Source organism: Anolis sagrei, chromosome 1, assembly GCF_037176765.1.
Source record: "Anolis sagrei isolate rAnoSag1 chromosome 1, rAnoSag1.mat, whole genome shotgun sequence".
Taxonomy (NCBI): domain Eukaryota; kingdom Metazoa; phylum Chordata; class Lepidosauria; order Squamata; family Dactyloidae; genus Anolis; species Anolis sagrei.
In genome coordinates this window covers 58596009-58613252 of record NC_090021.1, presented here as the reverse complement: position 1 = coordinate 58613252, position 17244 = coordinate 58596009, and the positions used below count along the sequence as shown (strand labels likewise).

Here is a 17244-nt window from a genome sequence, read left to right as displayed (position 1 = left end):
TTCATGTGGTGTAGTCTTCTGATGCATCTATACTGTTGAATTAATGCAGTCTGAAATCACTTTAGCTGCCATGGCTCAATGTTCTGGAATCAAGGGAATTATAGTTTGAAATGTCTTTTAGGGCTCTTCCAGACAGTTCTAAATTCCAAGAGAAACTAGGATTTCAAATGCCAGTTCTTCTCGGGATTTAGGCCACATAGCAGGCCCAAACCCCAAATCAGCATGTTGGGGGGGGGGGGGGAGTGTGTGGCCACCAGCCAATGGATCTCTGCCAACCCTTTCCCCCTTTCCTATTCTTAAACAAGTTAAAAGTACAGATTTATCCATTCTGGAGGCTTCAAAGTACTAACTAGTTTAAGACTAGAAATGGAGGCAAGGGAGGGGAGGGTAACAGTGGCATCCAGGTTCTTCTGGCTCCTAGTGCCCGAAAAACTGAAATGGTGTGGAGACTGACTCTCAGGATCTTGGAAGACAATCCCAGGACTCAATTCCCACAAGACCCACACCTGCAAACATCCAGACCTTATTGGAAGGTCCAGATATTTTAAGGAGTTTATTTTTTAACCTGGAGTAAACCTGGAAATCTGAGTTGACCTGGATTAGCCAGTGGCATTGTTTGGACACCACAGAACAATCTAGAAGCAATCACAGGCTTTAGGCCTGTATAGAAGAGCTGCAAGTCTTCTATGCCAAACAATGTTGATGCCTCAGCAAATTACAAATCCCAGGATTCCACAGCATTCAGCAACAGTGGCTAAAGTATTGCCAAACTTCATCCATTCTAAATTATGGGTACAACTTTCACTTAGCTTTTGAGGCTGAGCTCTCATAGCCTCAATGCAAGATGATAAAAGTTACAATTTGATCCACTGGTATTTTACTTCTTATGGGTAATGGTATTTCAGAAAGTTATGTAGGAGCTTTGAATTCTGTGCCAGGAGAAAGGTGGATATATAAAATAAAATAAAAGTTGCACATTTACACATCACTTCTAAAATTTCAGTGAGCAGTACTTGGTAAACACAAAAAAGAAAAACATTTAGTAATGTGTTTTTCTTAAAGTAATGAGGAATGTGTGACCTTTATGAATGTAATGTCTACCACCAATCACTTTAAAAATAATAAAACTACAGCTTTGAGGGATGTGTGTCTGCTTTCACCTCTCTATGACCTGTTAAGATCTGAGAGGAACCAGCTGTTCACGGCGTAATCTTTCTTGGGGGGGGGGGAGAATTGGCACATCTGTGTCTGTCAGTATATGTGGCAATACGGAGTGCTGGATTTAGATGAGATCATGCTGCAATTCATTCAGTGGTTCCTGAAATGACCTTTGCAATCCCAGATGATCTTACCAATTCCAGTTTCATCAACTTCTTCCACATCGATAATCTGACCATGCTGCTGGGGAAACTGCTGGGCCGGAAACTGGAGAGGTGGGTTTTTCCCTGTGGGGAGAGGCGGCTCTGGGGGAGGTTGCTCTGTTGCAGTCTGATATGGAGACTGAAAATCTTCTTCTGCTGCTGGCTGAGGTATGCTGTAGCTGGTCTGTATGCTATCTCCCCTGCTGGGAATCTCATAGGATACTTCCGGCTGGCTTATCTCTATAGAGTCCTGTGATATGGGGGGCTCTATTGTGACTTCCTGGAACTGATCATAGTCTCCATAATCAACACTGACAGGACTCTCGGAGGCTGGCAAGATAATATCTGAGCCACCAATTTCAAATGCCCAGACTCCTTGTTTTCCCAAATTACTGCTCCTAGAATGCAAGAAAAGCACAGCTATGCAGCAAAACAGGCATACCAGTCACTCTACATTGTATTTTAACTGCTTCAACATTAATTATTCAACTTTGTAGAAATACTAGCTCAAAAACAGACATAAGGCAAGTTGTTACCTATGCACAGAATACCAGTTTTCAATAAGTTTCATCCTTCCTGAGTATAGTGAACTAGTATTTAATGTACACAAGGTTCTTCTTTTCACATTATGATAAAGATTTTTTAGATAATAGAGCTATTCCTTTGCTATCCAGTGCATCCTTTCTTTGTTATTCATGCATACTTTCCAATTTTATACATTGCCTTAGAATGGAACTCGTACTTTCGGTCTGCAAAATATTGTTCATAGTGATGGTACTTTACCAGTAACGACAACAAGTAAAAATGAGATCAAAAGTTGCTAAAATATGTTCCCATAATTTCCACAATGTATAGGACAGCAATGGGAGCCTAAATCCGAAAACATTTTTTAGCTTCATGACAGAACATCACTACTGGGGTTTTAGGAAACCACTCACAGCTTTGCTTCTATATTGGCACAAAACAGTCCTGTGGTCCTACTGACTGGCTTCAAGTTGACTCTTGACAGGCTCAGAGCTTGTATAAATGGACTTAATAGTACACACTCAATGTGCAGTCATTCCTGTCTGTCTTTATGATGTTCTTGCATTACCTGTGCTCATTGTATTGTAAAATGGGTTAACCTGGTTTGGCCTTGCATTAAAAAATGCAGCGGATGCTTGGGAATTAGGCTGGAAGTTAGGAGTAACACCACAGCTTCACTTAGTGTGGATGGCAGGATTGAGTCCTATGTGAGCCAGTTTGCTGTCCTCACAGTCTGTCATCATGCTGCCCTTTCCCTTGCATTCATCTGCACAGGGAAAAGCAGATGATGGGACCTCTGGTGCAGCAGAGCTGTGTGAGAGCTGCTGGCCATTGCAGACATCCAGTGCTCTCATCAGCAGAAGTGCTCATACAACCGACGGGTGGGAGTATTACCTAGGCTTCTTATTCAACTAAAGGTTTCTTCTTTGCTAGCTGGACTTTCTCATTGCTGTTCGAATTGTCTTCCTGAACATTTGTGGACTATTTCTTCCCTCCTTGTTTCTAAATTCAATTGAAAACTTTGTTTCCCAACATTTTTAGATTTTTAGTTTGATTTTATTGTCTTTTATTTTTGGTCAATATGCATTTGTCACTTTGATTCAGTGTAATATATCTGAATAGTCTGTTTTATAACTGTATTATATAATTGTACATTACTTTCGCTTTGTCTTTCCCTGGTGTACACATGTGTGTATTTTAAATTGTACACCTTTGGCAAGGTTGGTTCTCTTTGTTTTTCTTGTATGTCAATGGTATTGCAATAACAATTACACAAACACGAATAAAAAAACATACCTGTGCAGGTTACTAAGAGTTTCTTCTTCATTAGCAATGGTTTTGTATAATCCGGGTTTTATCCACAAGTAATAATTTGTAGCAGGTTGACTAAAGCCAACAGTAGCTGGAACAAGTTCATTATCGTTTTTAGAATATGTACTATAGAATTGCAAGCCATCTTCTGGATAGAGAAAAATTGCATAGGAACTGGAATCGGAAGAGGCTAAAACTGCCTGGAATGTGTTTCTCTGCAAGAAAGATTTTAATTAATGTATTTATAGAAGAATATGCACATGTAATCCATAAACTTTTCCATCTCATTAAGATCAGTTTATATAACATAATTCATTATGGAACAGTTTGTATAACATAATTTATTATGGAACACAGAATCGATTATTTTAGAAACATTCTCCTCAATAGCATCTTGCAGAAACAGGCAGCATTTTGAGAAATCAATCCTACAAAATTTCCTAAAATAAAAACCCCAACACTGGGCTCCAAAGCTTTACTTTAAGTATATCCAAGGATACCTAGAAAGACTGAAAAGGGCTTTTGTTAACACACACACACACACACACTTCTAAATAGCATATCCAATAGGTAAAGGTTTCCCCTGACATTAAGTCTAGTCGTGTCCGACTCTGGGGGTGGCGATCATCTCCATTTCTAAGAGCTGGCGTCATACGTAGACAACTCTTACGTCACGTAACCAGCATGACTGCATGGAGCACCGTTACCTTCCCGCAGAAGCGGTACCTATTGCTCTACTCTCATTTACATGTTTTCGAACTGCAAGGTTGGCAGAAGCTGGACCTAACAGCGGGAGCTCACCCCGCTCTCCAATTCAAACCACTGACCTTTTGGTCAGCAAGTTCAGCAGCTCAGTGGTTTAACCCACTGCACTGCCAGGGGGCCCTGGCGTATCCAATATTCAATACCAAGCATATCCAATACCTAATAATAAACAGCTTTTGAAAAATTATCCTGGTTTCAAAAGCAATGTATTCTGAAACACAGAGCTTTGTTGTCTTTGTTCCTCCAATGACCCCTAAAACTGAATGTGTCACTTCATCACCACACCCACAAGTTCTGAATTTTACTATATGACCCGAGGAAACTATATAGAACTGAATGGACACTTGCAATCTCAGAACTACACTAGATCTTTCATAACTAGAAGTACCCCAGGTATTGTATGGTGTCACTCCTATAAATTTTAACACTGTATCTGAGGCTTGTAGACCTGGAGCATAAAACACTTGCAGGACATTAGTTTTGAAGAGGCTTTAAAGAGCTATAAACTGTATAGGCATCAGTGTATTTACTTCAAAATAAATAGGCACTGTTACTTAATCTGCTATAGTTTTGTCATTTAACACAGCAGGGGACTAAATTTATGGTCATTTGTCTTTTGCTACTTTTGCTTACTTACCTTTGCTTGCAAAGTGACATCTTCTCCAGGTCCAGCATAAGGAGCCACAGAATCCCAGGTAACAATGACAACACTACTTGGTTCAAAGGTAGACTCTGGAAAACACCTTTTAATATAGTTGCCAGCAAGTTGGAGGATGTCAGGAGATGAGTCCTCCCTATAATACACCCTCCCTTGTCCACCTGTAGTATCCAAATCAGCATAAAAGGGAGCTATGCCTCCAAAATTGAGAGGAAACTGGCCAAGATAATCATCTTCCATTGAAGGTTCACTGACTGCAATTATGCCATTCGTGAGAACCTAGCAAATAAATAAATAGCAAAGTATTAAAAAGGATCAAATTGTATAGAAACTGTTAACAATTGCAGTACAATACCTTGACCTTCTTCAGATGTACTATTACTAAACCAGGTCTTTCTCATCCTGTAATTTGTTTGTTTGCTTATTTATTGATCGCTGTGTATATTGTACTACATTTATGCTGCATTTGTTTTATCGTGTTGGTTTGAAGCCAGTGTTCCAATCACACACAGCCTGTACTAAGCAATTCTGCTATCTCTGACCCATTGGGTCTAATACTTTCCCAGTGAGTACTCATAATGGGAAAGTGGATACTACATCTGAATGAACTATGCCTAGAAAAATGGCAAAGAAGTGGTCAAACATATTCTGATGACATAATTTAATTGTTTTAATTGCTACTAGTGTCCCGAAACTGAATTAGAACCAGACAGATAACAGTCAATTGTGAATCCAATGCTATTTTCTTCGTTATGTTCCTTCCTTCAAAGTTAATCAGGGGGAAATACAGACATCTGTACGACAGCGAATATTTATTAACTATGGAGCAGATAGCAGTTTTAGATGGTGGAGAAATTTAATTGGGAAACTGGCAAAGGATGAAGATAGGCCAGATATCTACTCATAGGTCTACTTTCTGGTTTCTTTTGGTAGATATTTTTAAGTGTTCTGGAAGTATGAAAGATGTAAACAAAGGGGGAAATGCCCCCAGTTGCCTTCATCTCTACTACAGTGGGTCCTCGGTATCCAATGGGGTTTCATTCAAATCTCCTATGAATACCAAAACCCATGGGTACTCAAATTCCTTTACATATAATGCCATAATAAAATGGTCTCCCTTATATAAAATTATTGGATTTTGGGGGGAAAATATTCTCAGGCTGTGCAGGGTGGAATCCATAGATATGAAAGCCCAACTGTATATGCAATGCTCCCTTGACCTTTCCTTAACAAGATTAAGATTACAACTTCAGTCAGTGTGTCAAGTACAAAGGCTTGTCTTAAAAGCCATCTGTGATGATTTGGGATAAATGGAAATGCACTATGACAGACAGGCTTGCTGATAAGTCTCTAATTGTTGTCATGTGCCTTCAGGTTGACAGTGACCCTATTATACGATTTTCTTGGCAAGATATATTCAAAGGAAGTTTGCCCCTTCCTTCTTCTGATTATGGTCTACAACTTGCATCTACTAACCAGTACTTCCATATACTTCTATATTCTTCCATATACTAACCAGTAGCAAGATGCTAAATATTCCCCAAAAGCCAAAACTTGGATGTAAAAAATATTTGTAAAAACATAGGACATGTTGGTATTGATGAATCCAGAAAATTGGCAAGCAACAGAAGCCGTTATAGATTCTTAACCAGAGCATGTACAAACACAGACACTTGTAATTCAAAAAAATAACTTTTCCAGGCTGCACTGTTGTCTATGTCAATAAAGGAAAATAACTGAGACAGGTTTGGAAAAAACAGAAGTGCAAATACAGGGTGCAACTTACAACATTACCATACAGGGTGGAGATATGATGTGTAACAAATCATTCTAATCCAGTGTTAGTTTCTTCAGCACAAAAGAGACAGTGCCAGTTCAGCCTCATCTGCAGCTTTAGCAGACGTGTCACACACTTGCAAATATGTTTTTTGCAGTCACAAGAATGAGAAATTGAAGTTATCAGTAAACTAAACAATTTGCCCATTACCATATCCTGCATGCCTACAGAATCGCAGCATACATACAAGTCTATGCTTTTGTAAGAGACATTAAACAACTGTGTTTCCTGGTGGCATTGTAAATCCAATGCAGAATTTCTCCATTTACAGATGTGGAGAGATCTTGAAATGATTACAGCGTCTACAGATGAAAAGATAGGATATGAACCTGAACCCTTAACACAGGAATCAGTATAACTGAAATCCAATAGGATTAGTTTAATTATTAAAATGTAGTAACAAAACAGGATATAATGTTTTCAAAAGAAACAGACTAAAAAGTAGAAAACGGGAAATAGCATTGTATGTCAAGGAGATGTACAATTATGAGGATATCAGTGACATAGAGCAGGGTTAAGGAAAATTGGTGTAAAATCAGTAGGACAGAAACAAAGTAGACACCAAAATGGGTGTTGACTAAGGCCAGGCTAAAGATCTGGATGACGCTTTTTCTAAAACAATTAACCAAATATTCAAAAGGGAAATGTATAGTAGTAATTGAAGACTTCAATTACCCTGATATTTGTTGGAAATCACATTCTGCCAAGAATGTAAGATCCAACAAATTCCTCACTAAGCTTAAGGACAAATGAAATACATACATAAATCCATACTTATTATAGATCCCAACAGAATCTCTTTGTATACTTGGAAGACTGGTGATACCACCCATCAGAATCAACTGGCTTTTGAAACTATGGGAAGCTGTAATTTCTGGCTGAAGTTCAAGAAGGAAAACAAAAGCAAGATAAATTTTGAAAGAGACAGTGATTTCCTTCCCACTTAATCTACTTCAGTCCTTAGAGGGCTACAAAGGCTTATATACCATGGTACGTTCATTAGTCTATACATTGCCACAAGACTCTTTGGTGCTTTATAGCCTATGGTGCAAAGTTTTCCGCAAAAAAAACAAACAACAAAACGCATATCCCGCCATTCTCCTGACCAAGTTAAAACATGATACAGCTTAAATCCAAATAATACAAAAGTTGAATAATACAAGAAAGAACTGAAATCCTAATAAATTGAAAAACAATTAAATTTGCTAGCAAGTAAAAATATCAAAATCATTTATCAGCTATAACAATAAAGATAAAAATGCAGCACATTCTCCATTAAAAGCCTTTTGTGTGACCTGTTAATTGTAAAATTGTTCAAATAAAAAGTATTTTATCTGCTGGCAAAAAGGAAAAAAAACTTAATTTGAAGCAGCTATCATCCTCAGAATTGAGAGGCACAGATGGGAATTCTATCTGAATCTATCACATCGAGGAAACAGTAACTGAAGCCAAATTACATGTTACTTTCTAGTGTTTTCTTGTTTATGCTCCCAACCCCCCAACCCCACCTCTCAAAAATGGAACAAAATAAAGGAAGAATCTGGTAAAGCAACAAGTATACTATGTTCCTGATCTGGATCATGTCATCTTCTTTATTTTGCCTAAAGAATAGCAACAGACTTCTAAGACAACATAACATGTTCCTTGTGGTCTGTTCTGCCTGCTGCTCATTAGCCAGATTTAGGAGATAAGATGGTTACTCAATGTAGGGAACAGCTAATAAATGTGAAACTTTCTAGCTAATGTCGCTACATGGCTTGAATCACATCTGTATTATTTTGCAAAATTGATTTTGCAAAATTTGTTTTCTCCTATTACAAAATACAATGGCCATAATTTTTCTCATATTAATCCCCCCATGCCCCCCTCCCCATGTACTCTTCTTTGCCACCAACAAAATCTCCTGTCCTGGTTTGTTATTTTTCTGTCCAATATATTAGTGTCAATGAAAATACTACTACACACAATAGACTTCTTCTTTTCGTGATATTAATTCTCTGCTTTATATATTTTTGATGATTCATGTTAACAAAAAATGAATATACATGTGTTAAAGTTAACATCACTGTTAACTACTAAAATAGGGAACTATCCATATTTTAAATAATTGTGAGAATTTTGTCACTAACATAAGAATGACTCTGCTGACTAAATTCAAATATAGGCATGCATTTAAGATTTAATTAAATATGAGTGAGTAAGCACATATTTAAATGCCACTGCAATTCAGGATATACACAGTACATGATTACATTATTAGTGAACTATATTTGTATGAAGTACAAGACAAAAAATGGAACAAGTATAGTTGCATGGAGACAATAATTCATCATTTCCTTTTAAGGTATTCCTGCATTTAATCTGACGTGACACAACATCTTGTTATATTTTTAGGATGTAGTTATATGGATGATTAAGGCCCTTTCTACACCGCCATATAAAATCCTTATTTATGAATTTTTCACTCAAATTTAATTAGCAGCATGCTGCAGAGTAATTTGTTTCAGAATTATCATCCTATCCACAAGAATATAGAGAAACACTGGAATTAGAACAAGTATATTCATTTCAAAAAAGTATATCACAAAGCTGGTCAAAGCAATAATAGTATCACATACTGGCCCCAACCTCCTGTGGCTTTCAGAGAGTTGCAAATGAACCAGTTTGACTGCCTGATGAAATATTGTATAAACACAAGATCTGATGTGCTTATTATACAGCATCTTTTTAAAAATATATATTTTGAAATCTAAAGCAATGCACAAGGAGGAAACCTACTGATAATAGAGAATTAGTGGAAATGAAAGAATAAACAAGGAACAGAATCTCAATTAAGTCAGCTTCACTAATTATTACAGTTTGTCAACTCATAACATCACTCATAAAACAATCATTACTACAAGAAATGGTAAATGTACTAATTCAATAATGCATATGTTGATCAAATGTATTTTATAACTTGAGAAGTTTTATTGATAGGTGAACCTAAACATTTGTGCTTGAGAAAAGTCTTACGAGTTCATCTCTCTCTCTCTCTCTCTCTCTCTCTCACACACACACACACACATCTACCTACCTCACTACTTATCTCTCTCTCTCTCTCTCCCTATCCATATGACTAATCTATGTGTCTATCTAATCTATCTATGTATGTATCTATCTCTGAATGAACTGTAACACTAAACTATAATTAAATTATACCTTAAACTATGTTGAACTATGGATTAGTATTGTGTTAGTATTTCTGCAACTCATGGTCCTATGGTCCCTCTTTCATCACAATAGAAATCAAATGCACATATATAGGATGGCTGACACTAGGCACATGTGAAAGAGATCTAGGAGTTTTGATGGACCACAAGCTGAGCATTGTGATGTGGCAGCTTTAAAAAGTCAATGCAATGCTAGGTTGCATCAATAGGAGCACAGTATCTAAATCTTTGGAAGTCATAGCCCCACTCTATTCTGCTTTGGTCAGACCTCATCTGGAGTACTGTGTCCAGTTCCACAATTCAAGAAGGATATTGATAAGCTGGAAGGTGTCTAGAGAAGGGTGACCAATTTGTACAAAGGTTTGGAAGCCGAGCCCTATGAGGAGAAGCATATGTTTAGCTTGGAGAAAAGAAGTCTGAGAGGGAACGTGATGGCCATGTTTAAATATTTGAAAGGATGTCACATTGAAGAGGGACAAGTTTTTTCTGCTCTGGAGACTGGGACAAGTAGCAGTGGATTCAAATTGAAGGGAAAATTTTGCATCCAAAGAAACAAAGAATTTCCTGATAGTTAGAACTGTTTTACAGTGGAATACACTGCTTCAGAGAGCGGTGGAGTCTTCTTCTCTGGAGGTTTTTGACCAGAAGTTGGATGGCCATCTGTTGAGGGGGCTTAGATTGTATGTTTCTGGGTGGCTCCTGTGGTCTCTTCCAACTCTTTGATTCTATTATCCCATGAGTATACAAGGGGTTCAAAAGTTTTGTCTTTTGTTTACACTGAAAATATTATAACTAAGTAAACAGGTATGTCAAAAGGAGTTGGCAAACTGTACTTTTTTAGGACTATGGTTCCCAGTTTTTCCCAGTCAGCATAGCCATCTGGGAATTGTGGGTCACAAAACAACTTTTGCAAGAACTGTAATTAATGATAGTAAAAGATTTAGATGACATGTTAACTTGTGTTTAATGTTAAAGAAAACAGGTGCTTCAAACCATGACTGTCACACCTGGACGGAAAGTGGCATGCACAAGCCCAGGGCTCATTATGACACTTTCTCATCACACTATGATCAGTCAGCCTATTTTGGAATGCAGGCTAAAAAGGGAAATTGTGCAAGTCTCAAGCTGTCACCTTAGGCACTGATGTGACTAATGTATTGGCAAATGAGCATTTCTATCTTCCCTTGAACAATAAAAAAACAACAACAAATACAAATATATTCTTGTATGATCGCATATCATACCTGATGTTCAAATACTTAATATCTAAACATATTAAATGTAATTTTATCCCATCAGACAAGGTACAGTTGCATTTAACCCATTCACCTGATCACGACAGGAAAGAAGAAATTACAGCCAAATAGAAGGTTCTTCCAGATTCATCAACAAACATGCATGAATAAAAACAGGCTGCTAATAACTTGCTGGGAATAACTATTTATACTTCTCAAATTTGTGCAATCATTAAAATTATATTCATGCTATATTTTGTGGTATACTATAGTGTGGTTTTGGAAATTGGAGAAAATGCAAGAAAAGCTCAATTTGAACTTTTCTAGAGTTGTTCGCTTAATACTGAGCAAGATGACAAAGAAGAAAGCATAAAGGAGTCATCAAACTTTGCAGACAATGTAAAAAAGTAATTCAAAAGAATATTTTTTTAAAAAACAGATTTTTCCACACAGGTGTACTTAAAAGACAAGAGGGTGTCAGGAAAATTAATCTTGACAGATATGCTCAGAAATGAGACACTATGAAAAATATCCTTTTTCTAATCCAGGTATCCTCAAACTCTGGCCCCTCCAGCTTGTTCAATGGTCAGGAATCCTGGGTGTTGGGAGGCCCAAATACGTAAAGGCCTGAAGTTTGAGGACAACTTTTCTCATCATACCTAGTTTACCTAAAACTGGAAGAGGTTTCATAAGAAGAGTCTGAAGGGCCTTCCACACAGGCCCAAAACTTGGGGGCTTAATGGAGTAGCCTGAGGCATCCAAACTATGCCTCAGGCTGATGTGGTTTAAACCAGAGTACACCTGGATTTCCAGGTTTACTACTGGTTAAAAAATACCTGGGAAGGACCTTCCTGTACCTTCCCTGGTATTGGACCTGTATGGACGGACTCTCAGGATTGCCTTTCATATCCTGAAGGTCAAACCCCACAGCCATCCCGGTTCTTCAGAAGTCCCAAGAAGTGGGATCCCCATCCCCCCCCCCCCCCCACACACACACATCCCAGTATTTTTCTAAGAGACTTATCAGAGAGGCTTGCAAACATAGACAGGACTCTTCTACAGAGCTGCTGATACATCCAAATGATGCAACCGGAGCTCTGCAGAAGATACCTACCTCCATTTGCAGGTCTTTCTAGTAGAGTTTTTAGTAAAACAGAGGGCTGGAGACGTTACTCCCCGGGTTGAGCTGGGGCTGGCCTGGAAGGGTATCTAGCCACCCTTATAGCAGAATCATGGGGTTTGGGGTCTCTGTTTGGTTGCAAACCTGGTAGAAACCACATTTTCAATGCTGATTTCTATTGGGTTGTCGGCCTGTCTGGAAGGGTACTGAAATGCTGATATTAATGTGGAAGAAAGTACATTGATATTGGAGGTCCAGTAAGGCATCAAGGATACACATCCCTATTCTATTTCAGCTTCAACCCCAAGCCACCTGCACCTGAACCTTGGGAAGTCAGACATGGCCACAGTAGTCCCTGCTCTGGTTACATCCCAAATAGACTACTGCAATGCATTCTACATGGGGTTGCCTTTGAATACTGTTCAGAAGCTTCAAAGGGTCCAATGAGCGGCAGCCAGATTTCTCACTCGAGCAGCATACAGGGAGCATACAACCCCCCTGTTACGTTAGCTCCACTGGCTGCCAGTTTGCTTCCAAGCACAATTCAAAGTGCTGGCTTTAGTCTATTAAGACCTAAACAGGTCCGGCCCAGTTTACCTGTCCAAACATATCTCCCCCTATGAAAAATCTTGGAATTTAAGATTGTCTGGGGAGGTCCTGCTCTCGATCCCGCCTCCTTCGCAAGTGCGACTGGCAGGGACAGGGCCTTTTCCTCAGCTGTGGAATTCCCTCCCCAGGGATACTACATCAGCCCCCTCCCTCCTGACCTTCTGAAAGAGAGTTTTTGGCTTTGGAATCAAGCCTTTGGATAACAATTGTAGTGGATATGGAATTATGTGAAATGACCACTGGAATGGCCCGGATTACGATTGCGGATAGCGTGGTTAAGAGCAAATGTAATGTTTTTATATGTTTTAATGTGTTTTAAATTCTATCTTAAAACGTTTATTTTAACTGTACATTGTTTTAAGGCATTGAATAGTTGCCTATGTGTAAAACCACCTTGAGTCCCCATCGAGGTTGAGAAGGGCGGGGTATAAACATGGTAAATAAATAAATAAACAATACTGAGAAAAAGCAAGTTAACATTTGGAGTAAGCAAAGCACACAAACAAATTCATGTAAACAAGCAGAATTCAGCAGGCAAGAATCTCTATGGATTACATCTTTCTTGGACAATATAGTGTCAGAATAGGAATGTTAATTATTTTTTAAAAGAACAGAATTTGACCCTTTGTACCCAAATGCACAGGCATACATTTATTTACATTTCAGTGGAGTAAACTGTTGCAATGACAGCAACAAAGCTTCTTCCAGTGGGAGTTCCAAATCCTGGAAAGGACAAAGCCCATCTGTTTTCTATTTGTTTGGAATTAGCAAAACTATACTTTAGTTGCCAAAATGATTTGGAACTGCTCTCCCCTTCCCAGCTAGCAAACATCTTCCGGGCCTGCTCCTGCATAATGTCTTTTCCTGATAAGGATTGCATTTTTTTGTCAGGAGCTTCCACTTTTATGGGATGCTTTTGACATTTACATTCCTTGAAGGGCAGCCTATCCCATACTCCAAAATGCAACAGACACTCCTGGGTTTAAAACACTGCTTTAAAAAGAAGACAATGCTACTGCTGTAGGAGGGTGTTTCAAGAAGTTTAACTTATCTATCTGTTGTTTAGTAGCAACAGACTGACATAAACATTTGAAATTATTTAAACCTTCACTCTAGAGTTTTATTTAACATGCCTGTCCAAGGAGTGAGGACTCTTCCATACAGCCATATAACCCAAGAAAATCAAGGCGGAAAATCCCACAATATCTGCTGTGAACTGGGTTGTCTGAGTCCACATTGCCATATATTCCAGTTCAAAACAGATAGTGTGGGATTTATTCAGCTGTGTGGAAGGGGCCTCAATCCTAGAGGTAGACTTGGTCAAGTCAACTTGTGTTACCATCTCAGCCAATCTCTTGCCACACAAACAAAGGCAAACACAAACACTTTCCCACAGTACCAAAGCACTGCAGCCACCAAGGTAACGGAGAATTAATAGAAAGTAAAACAATTTCAAGTCCTAGCACGCTACAGTCAGCCTTCTGTATCCATGAATTCAACTTTCCCATAAAAGGTAAAGGTTTCCCCTTGATATTAAGTCTAGTTGTGGAGGAAACTACTACTGACAGACTCCATTTCTAAGCTTTGTCCGTAGACACCTCCAAGGTCATGTGGCTGGCATGGCTGCATGAAACACCGTTACCTTCTTGCAGAAGCGGTACCTATTGATCTATTCACATTTGCATGTTTTCAAACTGTTAGGTTAGCAGAAGCTGGGTCTAAAAGCGGGAGCTCACCCCACTCGACCTGTCAACCTTTCGGTCATCAAGTTCAGCAGCTCAGTGGTTTAACCCACTGCACCTTTGGAGGTTCCAACTTTCCCATACCTTGGAAATATTTTTTAATTGAAAAAGCAAGCCTTGATGTTTCCACTTTGTGTAAGAGACCCCTGTGTGGGCTGTGTGGCCATGTTCCAGAAGCATTATCTCCTGACATTTCACCTGCATCTAGGGCAGGCATCCTGCCTGTTGGAAACTAGGAAAATTGGGTTTATATATCTGTGGAAAGTCCAGGGTGGGAGAAAGAACTCTTATCTGTTGGAGGTAGGTGTGAATGTTTCAATTGTCCACCTTGATTAGCATTTAATGGCCTGGCTGTTTTGCAAGGTGTGGCTTTTTACTGCCTGGAGGAATCCTTTGTTGGGAGGTGATTAGTTGTCCCTGATTATTTCTTGTCTTGAGTTCCCTGTGTTTGAATGTTGTTCTTTATTTATTGTTATAATTTTAGAATTTTTTTTACTACTGATAGCCAGATTTTGTTCATTTTCATGGTTTCTTCCTGTTGAAATTATCCACATTCTTGTAGATTTCAATGGCTTTTACAAGAGTTCTTGCTGACATTGTGAGGTCTCTTGGAAACTAGGAAAATGGGGTTTATATATCTGTGGAATGTCCAGGTGGGAAGAAAGAACTCTTGTCTGTTTTAAGGTAGGTGTTCATGTTTCTATTAGTCTCCTTGATTAGTATTTAATGGCCTGGCAGTTTTTCAAAGTGTGCCTTCCTACTGCCTGGCGGACTCCTTTGTTGAGAGGTGATTAGCTGTCCCTAATTGTTTCTTGTCTGGAGTTCCCCTGTTCTCTCTCCCACCCTGTTCCTTTCTCCCACCCCGGACATTTCATAGATATATAAACCCCACTAGCCATCCCCTGCCATGTGCTGCTGTGGCCCAGTCTGTGTTTATGTGTGTGTACATATTTGTGTATATGTGTGAATATGTGTTTATGTGTGTATATATATTTGTGTATATGTGTGTTGTGTTTGTGTATTTATATGTGTACATGCATATTGTGTATATGTGTGTACTTGTCTATATGAATATTTGTGTGTATATATGTGTACATATGTGTATATATGTATGCGTGTGTATATTTGTGTGTGTTTATGCATATATATACATGTGTGTGTATGAATGTGTGCATGTGTATATGTATATGAGTGTATATGTATATGGTGTATTTTGGGGGTTTTTAAGTCTGTTCTGCTGGGGTTTTGTGTGTGTGTGTGTGTTTAGGGGTCTTTGAACTGTTAGGTGTCTTGTGTCCAAATTTTGTGTCAATTTGTCCAGTGGTTTTTGAGTGATGTTAATCCCACAAACGAACATTACATTTTTATTTATATAGATGTAATGCAGTTTGAAGCTTGCATCAAACTGTGGCAGTCAGACAATGAACTCAAAAGTACACGAAGGAAAGCTTCATGACAATGACCGCTATCTACAGTGAACATCTCATGCAGTTCAAACTTCAAGCCGCCTTGGCCAAACAACACACTCCCTCAAAAGTGACGCCATTGAAATCCTCAAGAACATGGACAATTTCAACAGAAATTGGAGGAAACTATGAAAATGAACAAAATCTGGCTAAGAGTATTTTTTAAAAAAAACTCTAAAATTGGGACAGTAGATAAAAAACAGCACTCAAAAAGCTGGGGAATTCCAGACAAGAAACCATCAGGGCCAACTAACACCTCTCAACAAAGGATTCCCCCAGGCAGGAATCAGCCAGGCTTTGAAGCTGCAAGGCCATTCAGTGCTAATCAAGGTAGCCAATGGCAACATTCACATTTGCCTCAAGCAGACAGGTATTTCTCCCACCCTGGACATTCCATAGATATATAAACCTCATTTTCCTACTTTCCAACAGACCTCACAACCTCTGAGGAAGCCTGCCATAGATACAGGCGAAACGTCAGGAGAGACTGCTTCTGGAACATGGCCAGACAACCCGAAAGACTAACAGCGACCCTGTATTCCTTCCGCTCCCTTTCCCCAGAGCAGCCCCCTCCCTCCCTCCGTCCTTCCTTACATAGAGGGACTCCACGCGGGAGGCGTAGAAGCGGAGCGGGGCGCGGAGGTCCAGGGGCGGGGAGGTGGCGTCGTCCCCAGGCTCCAGCTCCGCGTCGCCGCGCTCCGACCCGAAGGGGAAGAGCCTGGACCCCCGGCCCCCGGGCACCGTCAGCGCCAGCAGCGCCCACCACACGCGTAACAGCCCCGCATCCATGACGCTTCTCCTCCGGTCAGCAGCAGCAGCAGAACACTCCCTCCCAGCAAGGCAACAGAGCCTGGAAGGAGGACCAGGTTGGAAACCCCGCCGCCGCTGGGAAAGAGAGAGGAGGGGGCCCAGCCAATGGGCGGAGCGCGCTCTGCACTCTCGCCCAATCACAAGCCGAGGAACGGCTTCGCTGCCCTGCCCTGCATCTCCCTAGCCACGGGAAAGGGTTCGCCGCCCCTTTCCTCCACTATGGCCCCTGCCTACTTTGAGCACTGAATGCACTTCCAACTGCACACTGCCTTGGCCAGGCAACACACTCTCCCTCCAAAGCTTCAGCGTCTATGGGCCCTTCCACACAGCCCCATATCCCAGAAGATCAAGGTAGAAAATCCCACAGTATCTGCTTTGAATTGGTTTATCTGAATCCTCAGGGATTTTCTGCCTTGATATTCTGGGATATGGGGCTGTATGGAAGGGCCCTTTGGTCCCTATCTATGCTGCGCTTTTAATACAGTCCAAAGCTCGTTTCAAGCCGAGCAAGCCAGGCAACAACTTCCCTCAAAAGGAAGCATCCCTGACTATGGCCTCCTCTATACTGAGCATTCAATGCAGTTCCAACTTCA

General features: G+C 39.9%; 1 protein-coding gene across 1 annotated transcript in view; it reads right to left on the bottom strand.

Moving 5' to 3' along the window:
• NID1 (nidogen 1) overlaps positions 1-16738 on the bottom strand; it is a 50437-nt gene extending 33699 nt beyond the window's left edge. Inside the window, exons 1-4 of the mRNA XM_060753861.2 lie at positions 16436-16738; positions 4600-4899; positions 3183-3412; positions 1353-1759 (exon numbers count right to left, since the gene is read on the bottom strand). Coding sequence (XP_060609844.2) covers positions 1353-1759; positions 3183-3412; positions 4600-4899; positions 16436-16630 — 1132 coding nt within the window. The 5' untranslated portion in view covers positions 16631-16738. The remainder of the gene's footprint in view (positions 1-1352; positions 1760-3182; positions 3413-4599; positions 4900-16435) is intronic.
• Positions 16739-17244: the final 506 nt, after the last annotated feature.